This window comes from Malaya genurostris, chromosome 3 (genome assembly GCF_030247185.1).
Source record: "Malaya genurostris strain Urasoe2022 chromosome 3, Malgen_1.1, whole genome shotgun sequence".
NCBI lineage: Eukaryota > Metazoa > Arthropoda > Insecta > Diptera > Culicidae > Malaya > Malaya genurostris.
The window spans coordinates 268,615,722-268,633,952 of NC_080572.1; the positions used below are offsets into that span (position 1 = coordinate 268,615,722).

Here is an 18,231-nt window from a genome sequence, read left to right on the forward strand (position 1 = left end):
CGTTTTAAAAGTCCGTGTCCATCGTCGTTTAAAAACTACTTCATCAAATATTTTCAAATTTTGCATACACCTTGTACATATAAAATACCTGACCCCCCGTTTTTTTGTTACTCTGGGGAGGTTTTATAGCTACAAAATGGCGTATGGCAAATTTCTCTTTAAACAACCACCAAAAATTCCAAAAATCAAACAAAAACGTAGAGATCTAGAAAAACATCTACTAAAATTAAGTTATTTTGATTTTACGACTTCTGCTAATTCTGCGCTGCGATACATTGGATACGATACAAATCTGGATTTCTAAAACACGTCTTCGAAAATTCTACGCCCTTGCGAGCGGTCTTTCGGCAGCTAACCGGAACATTCGCCATGGCGCACGAAAACATGCGTTTGGGCATGTTTTTGAGTAATTACTTCGTTTTATTTATCAATTCCTCTTCAGTTTTCACGACAGAATTGTTGCAGTAGATCTTACGCTTCAGATTGACCCAGAAATTCTCGATGAGGCGCACTTGAGCATCACACCGATATTCAGCTATCCCATCTTCTCCAACGATCGCTTCGAGTAGTGGGCAAACGCCAGATCCGGCCAGAATACCGCGTCTTCGCTCTTATGGTATTTCTTGATGAACGACTAAACTATCATTTTACAGTCTGAACATTGTAAATTTTATCCTAGAAACAGCCATTCTCGATACTGTTAACGGCCCCCAATATTATTCTAATGGATGAAGCTCTGACCTATTGAACAAGTTCATGTACTTTGGCACCACTTAGGTTTTGTTGGTGGCACATCACAACAAAACCTTTCTCCGTAATAACAAGATGCCAAATCCGACTATAACAGTGCACATAAATTTACTGGTTGATTATCCCTGTCGCGATAAACTCGCGATCACTTTACAAGCCACAGAAACAGGCTTATAGACATTGAAAATCTTTGGTACCTTTACTCTTCCAGCAGCCATCACGCAATCAAACTTCGTCCGCATCTTCAAACACAACTGACCTTGGTGACTTGTTTTACTTATCGTCACAATTTAAAGCCATCACCTTTACGTCGACTGTCCGGTTTGTTTTTAATTCGATACACAGTTCTAGAGGACACTACCAATTTACATGCAACATCTCGAAAAAAGCTGACAACTCATTTTAATGTTTTCGCGACCCCCGGTTTTCGATTTTCTTGGCTTTCAACAATCGCTATGAACACTGGTGATAATAATTGATTTGGTTCCACTCAACAGTATCATCAGTTTGGCGTGCGAGTTTTTCGGATTTTCGTGATTCGCAAGCGAAATTTTGGCCTTTAGTTTCTCTCGCATTGATGTTATTTTCACAATTCGAAATTCAACAGTAAATATAACATTTTTTTAATGCGTCAAATTTAATTTAAATGCATCAAGTTGAAATTGAACGTACTTCACCTTGCATGAAACTATCGAAAATAATAAATATGATGATTTTAATTTAAGGATTTTTGTTATATCAGTATTGAAATCCTTTTACCTTTCTCATATAGAATGAAATCACTGTGAAAATCGAATTTTGAACCGAGACCAGGAGGGCCGAGCATGTATCATTCGACTCAGATCGTCAAGTACGCAAAATGTGTCTGTGTGTGTATGTGCGTATATATGTATGTAAAGTTTTTCTGGCACTAACTTTTCTCGGAGATGGCAAGACCGATTTTCACAAACTTAGATTCAAAAGAAGGGTCTTGTGGCCCCATGCAAAACTCCTGTATATTATTTGCACCTCCGGTTCCGGAAATGTGTGGTAAGATGTGCAAAAAAATCAAAATATGTGTACTAACATTTCTCAGAAATGGCGTGACCTATTTTTACAAACTTAGATTCAAATGAATAGTTCTATGGTCCTCTACCAGAGCTTAAAATTGTCACGCATTCTCAATGAAAGAATCCAATCCAACAGCCTCGTTTTCAATATTTTACTGTCTCATTCGTAAATGACCGACACCAGAACAAATGAAGAGACGGAGCATTCTCGTTTCTCATTGGAAAAATGAGAGAGAATAATTGCGAACGTCACTCTTTCCTCTATGACAAGACGAAACCAAACTAACGTCTTCAGGGAGCATCAGCAGAATTTCAATTCTCATTCTTTCATCGATGTATTGAAAATCTATGACGCTTGGCTATAAAACATGACTAAAATATGATCAATAGAAGTAATTACATCCCAGAACCTTTTTGGAAACCAAAACTACTACAAATTCGAGCACCAACAGGTAAAAGTTATTGTGAAACCTTTTTCTGTCGTTTTCGATTCTCACCGCTTCGGTTGAATATCGACACTGCATACTATGAGATTTTCACTGAAAACTGCAAATGACTGAAAGGGTAATTGAAAGAAAAAACACAATTTTGAAATTACTCTCCCGCTTATGTCGTTGACTGGACATGGATTTCGTTCTCATAGTTTGCAAGCGAAGCTGAGAGTGACAGAAATTTCTCGTCATTTTCGTCTATTTTGAATCAATGAAAATGACTTTTATTAGCTCTGCCCTCTACAATACTTTTGAATCTCATTTGGATTCGACTTCCGGTTCCGGAATTATAGACCGATTAGTGGAAAAATTCCCATTTCAAATTACTTATTCGCTTTTGTCAGAAATGGCGTGACAGATTTTCTCAAATTTAGATTCGGATTAGTGGTTTTATGGTCCTGTACAACACTTCTGAATTTCTTCTGGAGCTGACTTCCGGTTCTGGAATTATAGGGAAAAGTGTGTTGAAAATTTGTACACCACCACTTAGAGGGGCGAAATAAAATACGTAAAAAACTTCTAAGCTGACCTCAGAACAACTTCATTCCATAGTCATTATCAGTAGAGGGCCACACAAATTGATTTCGGCCTTCCTATTTTCTCAAATGGATCTCACTCACTTTTCTCAGTGATGGTTTGATCGATTTTCACAAATTTAGGCACAAATAGAAGGTCCTATAGTCTCATAGGTTACTGTTGAATTTAATACGGGTTCAGCTTCCGGAACTTTTTAATCTCAAAACTACAGAAGCGATTCAACAAAATAGTAGAAACTATACCTGAAATCTATAGCGGATTTCTCAATCACTTTGAAATTTCACTAAATCGTCTAAACTGTCGATAATAAATCATATTTTGAAACAAAAAATGATTTAGGAAAAAATATCGTGACACAAATAACATATATTAAATATTAAGGCCGAAACTATCTTCCCTTTTGTTTTCGTACTCTTCGCATAAGATATGCAACTTGAACTTTACGTGCATTAAGTAAACTCTTCATTTTAAAGATGTATGCTTAGCATCCTGCCTACTGTTTGTTTTTAACATTTGCTCATCAGTTGAGAGAATTTACATTGAGGCGATGCATGAAAATTTTGCTCTCGCATCACAAAAATCCGAGCTTCTTGCCCACCAAACTAACGAAATTGTAGAATGCGGCCAAACTGTGAAATTTGCGAATCTTCATATGATACAATTCATAAGAGCGTAATTCGCAAAGCAGGCGTGTGAACTTACAATGCGATTTGGGTTGAAGGTACTTAAAAATTTTCGTCTTCCTTACCGTTTGTCTTCGATTTATCAGTGCAAAGCAGCTCAAGTTAAGCTGTTACAAGTTCGTAGGTAAGTATTTTTTGTCATACTTGGTCATACATAAATTTAGTGTTATTTAAAAAAAATTATCACTTCCTCGAACATTGATTCAAACATGACTCGAACTCCATATCAATTCTAACGCGTCTTTTTTGAAACAAGAAAAAATAAGAATATATTATGACTAATTTATACGGTACGGCGCCAGCATTTAGGTTCCGCATTTAGTCTCTGTAGTGGACGTACCGTCGTACTTTGCTTATTAAGCTATAAAACATTTAGAACGGTTGCCAAACCAATCTGCAAACTGCATAATTTATGCCAAACGGTAATTCCACGCACTGCACTCGCACTGCAACAACTCTTTCACATACGCTATCCCGTTGAATATTCATAGATTATTCGTTTTGTTCTAGCAGTTTGAAAAGCTTTAGAAACTTTGATCATCTAGCAGTCTCGTCAGGTTGTGTTACTATAGCTCAAAAATTAGATGTCAATTAAAAATCAGTCAAAAAGTTTTCCAAATTTGAACAAACTTAAACGGCAGTGATTATCCAAGTATTCTGTGGAAATACTTTTAAAAGTTTAATACCTCATCTTCATCGAACCCAATCGGTGATTCTCGTTCGCGTTCGCACGCGCCCAAAAGCGGCAAAATAAGTACATGTTAATTTTACGCTGCATGCATCGTCGTCTTGGGGCGCTTGTAGTACATTGGCTATTTAGGTTCTGCTGGAAGCCGGGTGGCAAAAGGCAAAAGAGTCGTCAGTACTTCCCACCCATCATCCCGTAGATTACCGTTGCTAAATAAATGGTAGAACATCGGTAACCATTCCATTCACCGTTTGGTTTTACGGAGATCCGCGAGGGTGGCTTAAATAATTTGCCTATGCGCTAATGGTAGTTAGGTAGGTGGTAGATGGTAACTATCCGGTGTGTTCCATTCCGACCTTGCTGCGCTTGCCACCGGGTTTGTAAAATGAAGTTCAACCATTGTGACTAGTTATGGCAACGGGTATTGAAGTTCGCTGGTGGGTCGTTTCTATGGAGGAACGCAGTTCGGTGTCATGGTTACGTGGGTTGCTTGACGGCGGTATTTGTTTTGATCGATGCGAGCGCACAAAACAGTGCTGAGTTTCGCAGTTTCGGAAGGTAGAAAGTGTGAAAATGACTACGCCACCCGGAAAAGGTCCCAAGAAAAAACCGCTACCGTACTACATGCAGCGGTCAGAGGACACGGCACTTCCCTCGTTTCAAAATCGTCGCACGCTGGCTGACCACGTGAAGGACAATATGCTGTGTGCCGGTCGTAAATCGTATTTTCAGCGAATTGTTTATATCGGACGACATCCGAAGGTTTCGGCCATGACAATCCGCGATCAGTTCTTGAAGGTAATTAAGGAGATGCAGGAGAAAACAACCAACGAAGTCAAACTGTTTGGGCTAATGATCAATTTCGATGGGTACTCAATGCACATGATTGAAAGCGCAGAGGAAACCATTGGAGAGTACATGAAATATCTGGCTTCTAGTGATCTATTTGACAGCAGCCGAGTAGTGCTGGTGTATAACAACATCAATCAGGTTCGTGTTTCATTGGTTTTGGTCAGACGAATGATCTGAAGAACTACTTTCAATTTTTAGAGATTCTTTCGTAAGTTGGTATGGAGATTTGCCGACTATTTGAATGCTCTGGTGCCTACGGTTATTGATGACAAAGATCCGGATGTGATACAAAATACTATCAATGATTTCATGAGAAAAGTTTACACACTCTGCAAGATGGTTCGGACAGAAGAACTGGATGAAAGTACAGTATATAAATACCATCTTTTTTGTTACGAAACTAACAAAGCTTAATCGCAGGAACTGCTTTCAAATCTCTCTACTTGGATGAAAACTATGAGGAACACACTCCGGATGTTGTCCTGCTGGAATATTTGCTCAGTTTGAATTGTCTATTCACTATACAGGAGTACGGGCAGTTCTACGGAGTGCTTCCGGATGTTACTACTTTTCGAGATAAAGTTTGGCCCATTCCACAGGATTTCACACCCTATGATGTGTTTGATTCTGGAAAATATCAAATCAATCTTACTTTCGGCGATTCATAGCAGAAGCATGGTGAATTTTAGAATGTGTGCAAATAAAAGTTTAAGATTTTAATCGATTATATGTTGTTTTATTTTGTTAAGACCTTAGTACCTCCTTGGAAGCCAGTTAAGAAAAAAGATCACCTCGTACCAGCCAGTAATGACTGTCGTAATTACAATAAATTACGGAACAATTTCTATGATAAGCATGCGTTTCTGTACAAAGACTTCAATAATCGCCATCAAGAGCAACGCAATGATTCCAGCACTGCTCTAACATTGCAATACCACTCTTGTAGAACGATTTATCTTTTACCTCTTCATTCGTGCAAAATTTCTTACCCGCGAGCATTTTTTCCAGGTCTGCGAACAGCCAATAGTCGCTGTGTGCCAAATCTGGCGAAGCAATTTGAAGTTCAATTCATGTAATTTTACCATTGTTTTGATTGACTTGTGACACGGTGCGTTGTCTTGATGAAACAATTTTTTTTTGTTTTCCATTGTTTCTATACAATTTCAGTCTTAAAACGCTCCAATAACACTATGAAATATTCACTGGGTACGGTATTTCCTTTCATAAAAATAGTCGTTAAATATTACACCACGCTCATCGCAAAATATCGAGGCTATAACCTTTCCAGCCGATTGTTGTGCTTTCGGGCGCTTTCGACGAGGTTCACCAGTTGCTGTCCACTGAGATGACGATCGTTTTGATTCCGGAGTGAAGTGATGAATCCATGTTTCATCCATTGTCACATATCGACGAAAAAATTCCGGTTTGTTACGTTTAAACATGGCCAAACACTGCTCAGAATCATCAAAACGTTCTCGTTTTTGGTCAACAGTGAGCAAACGCGGTACCCACTTTGAACAGAGCTTTCTCATAGTCAAATGCTGATGCAATATAAAACAGACACGTCCTTTTGATATCTTTACGATGTCAGCTAATTTACGCAACTTCACTTTTCGATCATTCGAAATGATTTTGTGGATTTTTTTATGTTTCCTAATGTTACCGCCTCGTTTGGACGTCCACTGAGCGCTGCGTCATCGGTGTCTCTACGACCTTGTTTCAAGTCAGAAAACCAAGGTTTTATTTTTGTTTCTAATGGAGCGGAGTTTCTATTACACTGTTCAAGCCATTGCTTTGCTTGAACGGTATTTTTTCCTTCAAGAAGCAGCGTAAAATTAAAACCACGAAATTGTTTTTGATGCATTGTTTTGAAAATAACAAAAGTAGCGTCACTCTTAGCACAATAACTCACAAACTAATGAATTGAATATCATGAGATTTTATCAACGGTCTTCCAAAAGTTAGTATTAACTGAAAAACCTGTTATAATCCACCTAGTGGTGTAATCATGCCTTACTCATATTACATCAAAAATATTACTGTGGAATTCGCAAAAACAACTGTTCATTGAACTCTACAAATCCTGTTTACTCTGGAGTTCCGGAACCGGAAGTAATATTTACAACATATTTAGGAATTCCGTATGAAACTGTAAGATTTTTCCTTTGAACCTATAAGTTTGTGAAAATCGATTTGACCATCTTGAAGGAAAGCGAGTGAGATCCTTTTTGCAGTTTTTAATCACCATTTCCAATTCTTTCAAAACCGGATTCAGATGACCGGAATAGCCGAGGTTGGTTCGTTTTCCAGCAACAAGTATGACCTACAAATTGGAACAGTTTTGAACGTAGTTAAACATATACTTACTATCTCATGCTCTATTTCGATTAAACCAATTGAACGAAATCTAACAAACGAAGCGAACCTGCGTTTCTGTTACCTCTGTATATGTAAGTCAAGCTAAATAGCATGAATCAGCAGCATAAAACATGTAGCAGGATTATTATTATTATTGCTATTATTATTATTATTATTATTATTATTATTATTATTTTTTTTTTTTTTTTGTTCGATTATAGATTATATATTTTTAGGGACACTGCTTAAGCTCTTAGATGCCAAGGGTATTTTCTAATCTTAATTAACGACTAACTTAAAACTAGAATAATATCATTAGATTATGTCGTATCGGATTTTCGAAAATCGAGCTTTCAGCTGGCGATCGGCAGTGGTTGGTGAATTGAATGTTGCATGAGTCTTCCAGATGGCGTTGTTAAACATCTATGGCGGCTTCCTTCGGTTCGTGTGGGTCCGCGGGAAACACCCCCAGGCTACGAAGGTCCGGCGGGTGGCCCGCATGCTGGTCATCGACTGGAGCGGTCTTCCGTGGGCGGTGATGGGATGTTACGGAAGAGAATGAAAAAAAGTAAATATTGTGGAAAGCGAGGTAAAAAGGGGGTATGGAAACAAAATGTCTGAAAATTACAGAGATCTAATTAGTAGCCATCGAGATAATGAAGATACGGGGAAAGGGGGAAGTTTGTGACAGAAAAAAAACTTGTTAGTTCCAATGAAGATGGTGGACAGGGATTTTATTATTATTATTGTTATTATTATTATTATTATTATTATTATTATTATTATTATTATTATTATTATTATTATTATTATTATTATTATTATTATTATTATTATTATTATTATTATTATTATTATTGATATCACTACACAACTGGAACGCTATTACTGCACTACTGGCTGTGAAAATTGCATATTTTTTCAAATAAATTTTTCATTATAGTGTGTACGAAATATTACAAAGCACGCATCGTTTGTTTTGTGTTTTCTTCTTCTTTCGGTGTGGTACATATTGTCAATCTTAATGGCAATTTGAAAACTTTGACACTCATCGCTAAGTAACTGCGGAACCGAAAGTCGTATCCGGGTGAAATTTCCCAGTAGCTTTGAAGATAATATGAGCTTTAATTCAAATCAAGATATGTGAAAATCGGTTCAAGCATAGCAGATAAATCGAAGTGAGTTATATTTTTTAAGTTTTTCTGTGCCACTTTCGGTGCTTCCGGAACAGGAAAAGGGGGACCAGTAGTGCCAAATTTATGCCCATAAACTAACAAGCTCTGCAAACTAGAAGAGTTTATCAGACAGTTTTATGGTATTTGTACCTGTTTTTGACCATCGTTTGTGAAAAAATACTAATGAAATTGGTAATTTTTCATTTATGACGCTTTAGTTCTGGAACCGGAAGTCGGATCTAGATAAAATGTTCTAGAATTCTAGAATTCCAAATGAAATTCAATAGCAGGCTATGGGACTATAAGACATTTTATTTGAATCTTATGTCGTTTTCGTTTTTAAATTGCACTACACCGGTGTAGCGAAAGCTGCACCTAAACCGTTCGTTTTTACCAATTGCACTACACCAGTGCTACACTTTTTCTGCACCGATACCACTGGTGTAGCACTCATCAAAAGTTTGGTGTAGCTCTGTGCAATGGAATCGTTAATTGTAGTCAATGGTTACTGTTTATGTTTTCGTCATTTTTGTTCGTTTATTCATGCCTCAGTGTAGCACTGCACCGGTGTAGTGCAAATTAAAAACGAAAACGCCATTAGTTTGTGAAAATCGGTTCAGACATCTCCGAGAAAAGTGAGTGCATATTTTTGTTACATACATACACACATACACACACAGACATTTGCTCAGTTCGTCGAGCTGAGTCGAATGGTATATGAGATTTGGTCCTCCGGGCCTCGGTTAAAAAGTCGGTGTTCACAGTGATTGCATAGCCTTTCTATATGAGAAAGGCAAAAGGTGACTGCAATAAAACTAGCGCCATCTATGTGTTAGGCCCGGGACTGTGTTACAAACCTGTGACCGCCTCATTGATCCGATCTTCTAAAAACAGGGCTTCAATAAGGTCCAAACCAATGGTAGCGAGCGCAGCCAGCACACAAATTAAAGCGATAGAGTAAAGTCACAATAGCAAACGCTTGCTTCGAGTTAACGGAAAAGTGCTACAAACCACTGCACAGTGGGAAAAAATGGACCAAAAATGTGACGATTTCTTTTGAAAGCATGATTCAGCTTACCACTAAGCACTTTTTTGTTGTAAAATGGTCAAAATGGTAAATTGGTAAATCAATTCCACGTATTTAGAAGGACCGCACGAAACGCTATCATATTCAAAGTTCCCTTCTTGTACTTAATTGTTTTCAAGCTTAACTACCGAATAACTTGTAGAAGAACGGTAGTTAAGCTTGAATACAATACAGAGCTTAAAACCGAATTACTTGTAGAAGACCGAATAGAGTGTTTGTGATATAGAAAAATAATATAAAATGTCAGCAACAAAATCGTTGCACCGTTTTACCCCATTTCTTTTCTAATTATAATATTTAGTTGAAATATGATTTACAATCCAAAAGCAGGTCCACTACGATCTATCAATATTGGTTCGTATTACCTACAAAACTTCTGTGATCCAATTGATTACAATGGGAATTACAATACTAGCTAATTTAATCCGTTTTACCAAAATTTATTTCATAAATCGTATCATTGGTTGAATTTTCTTTGCATTCCGAAAGGAGGCTGATTGCGGTTGATGAAAATCGATTGATATTACGAAGACAGGGCTAAAAACAAGATGTCGAATAGATTCAATGACCGCACGAATCTTGTTATACCGCTTTACCGACGACACGACCTGCCACTCGCTATTCAAAACTGTATCGCAAATTTAACTACCCCTTAGTAACTCGAAATGTCAAAGTGAAATTGTTCAAAAAATGTTTGAAACTGGCAACGCACGCAGATAAATTGTTGTTTTAGAATGACAGTTACCGTAACCTTAGTTTCATATTTACTATTTTCGTAGAACAACAATGGTGCAAATATCCACAAAATGGAATATCTTCGTAGTGAAGTAGCACTCTCTAAAGAATCACGAGGATCATTTCGCTTGAGGATTTAGTGAAACACTATGTTAATGTAAAGGATTGTTATCGCGATATTCTCGACAACTTTTAGTTTTATTTATAATGATGTATTGCTCTTCCACCAGTACAAGCATGCGCCAAAGTTCTCCAGTATTTCAGTTACGAATCAACTGGATTTGAATGGCCCACCATCTCTTGAAAATCCGAACGACAACAATGCATCTTTGATTGGGGACTTTGAAAATCTGCCAAACTATAACTAGATTGTAGCAAAAGTAACTGAATATTCAATTCTTTCAGACTCAAAAATTTTGAAAAAGATTTTCCAGAGCACCTAACTTTACCATTTCTACGAAGTATCGAAAAATATCTCTTGAATAGATTCTCAAAATGGAGGCATGATACAACAATCGAACGAGTGCACAAACGAGTAGAAAAAATAATTCGTTCATGGATTACTTCGAAGTACATCTACATAGATATTACTAAATACGACAGTGAATACATTTTTAAAAGTTTTCATATAACCTAAATGTTTTCAAAAAATGGTCAAAGCGGATATAAACGTTGTGTGAGACACTTTCATATATCATTTTGACAAACCAATTTTTATGTCCAATTACTATTGCTAACCCTAGAGCAGACATCTGTCTCTATTTCAACACTATCGTAATTTTTCAAGAAGTCAGAGTATTCATGTATTTAAATCCGATTTAAAGTCCGAGTATTAGTGTATTTAAAACCAGAACAATTAGATAATTAAGCGCATTTTCCGTTTACAGAACACGTTGCGGGTGTATGAATGAAAAAAGGAATTTAGTAGAAATACGCAAAACACAGCGTTTTTATTATTTTCTATTATTTTGATTTTCATGATAGATCATGGTCCTGCTAATGTTATGTGTTTAATTTATATTTTATTCAAAACTGATGAAATAAACTTCACGATTCTCACTTTTTTCGTATCTTTAAAAAGTTTTATAGATTTTCCAGTCGGATCTGGATTTTTGATGCGCTACGGTAATAGATCGCATGTAAAATCCTTCGTTATTAAATTAAATCCTATTGAGCCAATGTTTGTGTAACTATTGGCAATGAAACGGAATGCTTTTTCAATGTGTTTGTTTATTTATAATATTGAATTTCCTTGGTGACTGACGCATAGTAACCAAAGCAGTGTTGCTGCAGATGATTATTTCTATGATTAACAAGGGGACCCTCAATATTGCGGTAACTGGTGGTGATTCGTTCACGGACACTTTTTATTTCGATTTTTCTTTAGAGTGCCTGGTCGTGTCGTCGGCTTTACCCTAATTCACCGAAAGGCTAATTGCGGTTAAGTTTTGTTTTATTCTTAGTAACATTCGAACCATTTTCCAAATCTGAAGCCAAAGTTACTCAATTTAAGAATAAAATGGGGTAAAACGGTACAACATGGAGTCATGGAATCTATTTGCAGTCTATTTTTTGAGGTTTTCTACGTAACATCAATCAATTTTCATCAACCGCTCTCAGTATCCTATCGGAATGCGAAAGAAAGTTCTCCCAGAGACACAACTAATAAAGTGAGATGAGGTGAAAAGGGGGTAAGCGGGCTGGTACTGTCATTCCCATTATGTGTATTTGGATCACTGAAGTTCACGTAATATGCACCAATATTGACAGGTCATATTGCACAGAAAAAAATTATGAATTTTACAGGTGACATAATTCTACAAATGATACAATTCATAAATACTTAACTTTTCAAATGACGCAATATTCCACTCGTACAGAATGCTACAGACTTCGAGTGTAATTTGCATTCGGATACCAATTGCCGCTGTATGGACTTATATATACCAATTATTCATCCAGAGCAGATTTGTGCTTCTGTGGTTTAGTCGATTAACTGACGTGCTTTGTGATCCAATGTTTCTCGGTTCAAGTCGCGTTGTTGCTATCGATCTATTCTTTTGGTTCATTCGATTTTAAGCCATACAATTTTCAAATCACACAATTTCACGTGTTCTAGAATATAAGATTTATTCGAACTGTTTGATGGCCCATGGCCCATGCACAAGGTCCAGTTTTGTTTTCGCATACTCTCTCGAACATGTCAGCCGGTATTTCACGAATGACCGGCCCATAATCCGCACCAAACAGTGACTTTTTTAGATGCATTGGTAGCTCTTGCAATGCTTTGGACTGGTCTTCACTCCAGATGCGGCAATTTTGCTTGTTGACGTATCCATTCAACCAGAAATTAGTTTCGTCACTGAACATATTTTTTCGATAGAAAAGTGGATCTTCTTCCAACTGTGACAGCGCCCATTCATAATTAAATTATGAACAAGTTTGATAATGACACGACACAAGACACGATTCACGAGTGATCTGTCAAAAACAGTGTTGCCAAAAAGATACCAGCAAAAAAATCATTCTTTACTGTTCGGCTTCTTCCTAATCTGGACACAGTAATAACATTTTGGTTGGCTTTTATGTAAATAAATTTAGCAAATTGCAAAATCCGATTAGTGTTAGAATTGGAATGTATCATCATTCTACAACGAACTTCGACATCTTAGGTAAATATAGCCTCAGCATATGCCCACAAAACTATGCCAATTTCTACATAAAATCATGACTCAAGAAGAGTGAAAGTTGTTTCAAGTAGGTTTGGGTTTGAAGGCCAATTAAATACTTAAAATTTACAGTCACCTGAGCAGACAATTCAACATCGGCGAAGTTGGTAAGCTGACTCCTTTCATGTTCACTTCACTGTTTAAAATATCATGCTAATGATTCACTCATCAATTGCCATCATAAAAGAACATCGACTGGGGACATTTTCTTGCTCGTTTGACAATTCTTTTGATGTGTATTTTGGCGAAAGCTGGATTGTACACAAGCGTACACTCCGATTCCAGTATTACTCAAGGCCAGTTGAGGTAGCAGTTGTAAGTTCAAAGTTCCCCGATGAATGCATTCAAATCTCCGGGCACAGTCACGGCCTAACAGTCATCTTTTCCACTAGTTTTGACAGTCACTGCGATCCATCGAACTCGATTTGTGCAGTTTTCTATCGCACCAATCACAAATTCAATGGCGCGTGAATTATTTTCTGTAGGAATTTATGACCCAATTAGAGGCCAATAAACGCACGGATTAATTGGCTTTCAGTAAAAATTTAAAAATTTAGAGTACCGTTCCCGTGATCGAATTCATTACCAGTTCGGGCTTTCGGTCCAGTTTTTATTGACAGACATTTCCGTCGCCAAACTCGTAGAGCAAAAATAAAGCTCACCGTAGCCAGTAAACAAACCGGCTTTTAAAAGCATTGAAAACTCCGATCATTGCTAGTTGTTGTTTCGATGCGATGAGATAACACTTGAACCTACCTGACTACCTGAACAAGTTGAAGCTGCACATGCTCTTTCGGAACGAGCATTTCTTCCGCAGTTGCATATTCGGTTTGTACCGTGACAGTGGCAGAGGTGAAGCAACAAACCCGCACCTTGACGAGAGTATGTTCACAACCGCTCCTCGGTTGCGTGTGGATTCTACTTTCACTGTCACCAAACAAGCGACTTTATCGGTAAATTGCAATTTCCCTCTCTTGCAAAAGCGAACCGACTTTGATAGGCCGTTAGCACCAGCTATCTAAGCAGTATGCAGCAGGGTCCGTCGCAAAGAGGATGTAGGCGGTGATTGGATACACCGCATCGCATCAACCACAAAACGGAATGGGAAACCGCACCGCATGCTGCAGCAGCTTCAAACACACTTAGATATTTTATTCGAATCTCGGTAAACTTTTACCGAGATTTGAACCGCCGGGTGCTCGTCAAACTGTTTAGCTACCGAAACTTTAATATTTTAATCTGACAGATAATTTTCAGATTTACCTAGATTTCGGTTTAAAATTTAAAATAAACATTAAAATTTTCAAATAATTTGATTAATTTCTCGAACTGGATGTGTAAATCAAAATTTAAATGAAAGAATTCATAAATGTCAATTTCGTACCGAATTGGTAAATTTTTACAATCCCGACGAACCCCAGCAATGTGTGTATTCGTTGAGCTTAGCGCCTCCGCCAGTGAAGCAGGGGAAGATGCTGCTTTGACAGACTGGCTTAAACTTGTTTTGTTTTAACTTCATTGCAATTGTTCGTACAACATGTCAATACCATTGCTCGTTTGGAATGCTGGAAACGTTTTCGATGGTGGAACCTATGAGCTATGGGCCGTAAAGTTCGATTTCACTTTCTTCCACAGTCGATTGTACCGAGAGAGTGACGTAAATCTTTAATTGATGGGATTTCATTCCTGTCAAATGAAATTCAGTATCACAATATCTCAAACTGCACTATTCGGTAATGTACAATGAATTGTTATTTCAAGCAATACTATGTTTTTTTGAAAATGCCCAAGGATTCGTATAGCTACCCAAGTAGCAATCCGCAACTAGTTCTGATACGACAAAGTCCAAACTATGTTGCAACAAGAGCACGAATATGTTTTTTATGTTATACTGGTTAAAACATGGTGATAGCAATGGTTCATCATAGTTATTTAGGTTTCCAATAATAACATCTTTGTGTCATATTGAATTAAATATAATTTATAAGCTATCGTTACTGAATCCAAACATATCTTTAATCACAACAATGCTTCTAGCTACTAGTTGAAAATAAGTTTATTTGACTTCAATAGTAGCAACCCGTAACTAGTTTTGATACCACTTAACCCAACTGTGGTGCAACAAGAGCAAGAACATGTTTTTTTTATGTTATACTGGTTAAAACAAGGTGACAGCAGTGTTTCCTTATAACGTAAACATTGAACTAACTATCATTTGTAAGTTATCGTTACTTGATTCTAACATATCTTTGATCACAGCTATGCTTTTAGCTACTAGTTGAAAAAAGGTTTATTTTCCGTTGCAAAACCATTATAAATACGTAAGCGTATATGTAAATCGTTACTGTGAATTGATGTAGTAATAACTTAGATATTATAAGATTATAACATATAATTTCTTCATTGATTCAGATAGTTATCGGTAGGTTTTCCCAACGTTATGATAACGAAAATGCAAACAAAACAACCTTTGTTGGCTTGAATATGGCGAACACAATATGGAGTCTCAAGAAGTGTATGAAACATAAATAAAACCAGGATATTACTTGTTTCAAAACTACTTTTTGCCGAAAATAGTGGAAGGCAGAATAGTCATTTTTGTTCTAAACGCGAAGAAAATAATATAGGGATTGAACATCGATTGTGATAATATTATAATTCTCATAATATATGAATTTAAAATGATGAGAAATCGCGCTACTTGGAATAATATTGAACATTTGGGTTATTTTGTTGTTTATTTTTTATATCTTTATAAACAGATTTTGATTGAAGGCGCGTGAAAAAACAGTTAAGTAAAATTTAATTCCGCTCGACATTTTCAAAATCGTTGTGAAATTTGTACCTTGTATCAAGTTTGTTATTTAAAGTACTCTTCTGCTTTTTTTTATGATAGAAAAGTGTTCTGTATTCATTCAATGTTTATTATGTCGATGGTGACTAAGTTTCAACTAGTTTACTTGAAAACAAGTTATTTTCAAGTTATGAAAAGATAAGTTCTTTCAGTATGACATTACAACGTAACGACAACTTATTTTTAGCCGACCTAACAACTAGTAGAAACTGCGCTTTTTGAGTCATGCAAGTGGTTAGATGTTAGTAACAATCACTCAAATATCTGGTTGCAAACTAGTCACAAACAAGCTAGCGTAACAAAAATTGTTACTTGGGTAATATGGTATTAAATTTTTATTTAAAACTAAAAACCAAGTAGTAAATAGCAAATAGCAGTTTCGTTTAATGGGCTAAAGTTAAGTAAACCGTATCAACCCGAAATTGAGTCAATACGACTCAACTGTAGAGTAAATATAACTCATCTTTAAGTATTTTTGCACGTGCCTTACGGAAACTACCTAGAGCCACTTTTCCTAAAATTAGGTTATTGAACGGAACCCCCAAATTGGGTGGAACGTACTTAAAATTAGGTTGTTTTCCGGTTCTGTGTAAGTTCACTTTTGTGCACATTTTCAGAGGTCAAAGAACTTTAGTTCACTCATTCTTCTAGAAGAACTAGATCTTTTGAACCTTTCGCGAACGGATTGCCCATACCCAAGTCAAAATAGCAACGTGAATCGAACTCTCTAACAAAACTTAACAGGCAAAAGCCTCTTCACCCTCTAGAAGTCCGATACGATGGAGATATGAATCAATTATTTTACATATTATTTTAGTTCTATTTTTTTAAGTCTGCTTATGAAATTAGGTTTCAGTTTATTGGTCAATCTCAACAGTGGCCAAGGAAATATGGACACACCCCAAGTAACATTTCTCATTGTAAAAAAAACTACTCTTTCCTCTATGCCAAGACGAAACCAAACTAACGTATTCAGGGAGCATCAGCAGAATTTCAATTCTCATTCTTTCATCGATGTATTGAAAATCAGTGACGCTTCGCTATAAATAGTGACTAAAATATGACAATTCGAAGTAATTACTTACCAGAAACTCTTTGGAAACCAAAACTGCTACAAATTCGAGCACCAACAGGTAAAAGTTATTGTGAAACCTTTTTCTGTCATTTTCGATTCTCACAGCTTCGGTTGAATGCAGTTACTATGGGATTTTCACTGAAAATTGCAAATGACTGAAAGGGCAAATGAAAGAAAAAACACAATTTTGAAACTACTGTCTCGCTTATGTCATTCACTGGGCATGGATTTCATTCTCATAGTACTGTGTAATGTCGAAACTGCAAATCGGATTGAATTTGAATTTAAAAGTGTGTCAATCGATTAAACATTCCATGAGATATCGAAATAAGTTCCACTTTAGAGTTTAGTGTTATTTACGGTACTACTAGAGCCGGTATTCAGGAACCAGCATAACCTTAAAGAATTCGTATAACCATAAATTAATATGACGAATGAATTGCAATAGTTTTGAGTCCAACTTTGAAGTTTTCTTGGGATGGTAGTCTTCAATATCGGTTTGAATTTTTAAAACTCATCATTCTGTAATTCCAGAATCGGAATTCAGAATTGGATTAAATTCATTAATTTTGTATGGGATCCTTTACATTGAATTTTTGTGTTTGAAATTCGATTTGGTCTATTTTGAGAAAACGATTGAGCTGTGAGAAACGATTCAATACTGGAAGCGGAATTCGAAAATCGTTGTAGCCGAAGTCAGTTAAATTCACCTGAGGAGCTGTATTGTTTACATTTGATTCAAAATGTTTGAATATCAGTGTAGTCATCTTAGAGGAATCGTAGTGCGAGTTGAATTTTTGGGTATCTTCCGAATCGAAAACTGAATATCACTAAAACTGAAATAATCCAAATCTGCAAACCTGATAAACCCGAATAATGTATGTGGAATGGACATTTTTTTAACGAACCACCATGTATCCCTCTAAACCGGAAGTTGGATCTGACTAAAAAGCAAAATGTTTTATAGAATCTTAAGACCTTTCATTTAAATCTTATGTGGTTCTTAGATCGGTTCAACATCTACGAGAAAAATGAGTTACATTATTTTAATTCCGGTTCACATATCATCCTATAGTTCCGGAACCAGAAGTCGGATCTAAATGTAATTCAGCAACCTTGTTTGGGAGCATACGACTTTTCATATGAATCTGAGTTTGTAGAACATCTC

The 18,231-nt window shown here is 36.6% G+C and overlaps 2 protein-coding genes across 2 annotated transcripts in view; both read left to right on the forward strand.

Moving 5' to 3' along the window:
* Positions 1-18,231, forward strand: part of LOC131439655 (uncharacterized) — a 64,965-nt gene that overhangs the window by 32,931 nt on the left and 13,803 nt on the right. The window lies entirely within an intron of this gene.
* LOC131439656 (uncharacterized) lies at positions 4,113-5,777 on the forward strand. Its single transcript, XM_058610945.1, has 3 exons — positions 4,113-5,188; positions 5,249-5,414; positions 5,471-5,777. The coding sequence occupies exons 1-3, from the start codon at positions 4,772-4,774 to the stop codon at positions 5,716-5,718; spliced, it is 831 nt and encodes a 276-aa protein (XP_058466928.1). The 5' UTR covers positions 4,113-4,771; the 3' UTR covers positions 5,719-5,777.

Coding starts and splice junctions, on each gene's coding strand:
- LOC131439656 (XM_058610945.1), top strand. CDS start 4,772: ATGACTACGCCACCCGGAAAAGGTCCCAAGAAAAAACCGCTACCGTAC. Junction 5,189..5,248: donor TGTATAACAACATCAATCAG/GTTCGTGTTTCA, acceptor TTCAATTTTTAG/AGATTCTTTCGTAAGTTGGT. Junction 5,415..5,470: donor GACAGAAGAACTGGATGAAA/GTACAGTATATA, acceptor GCTTAATCGCAG/GAACTGCTTTCAAATCTCTC.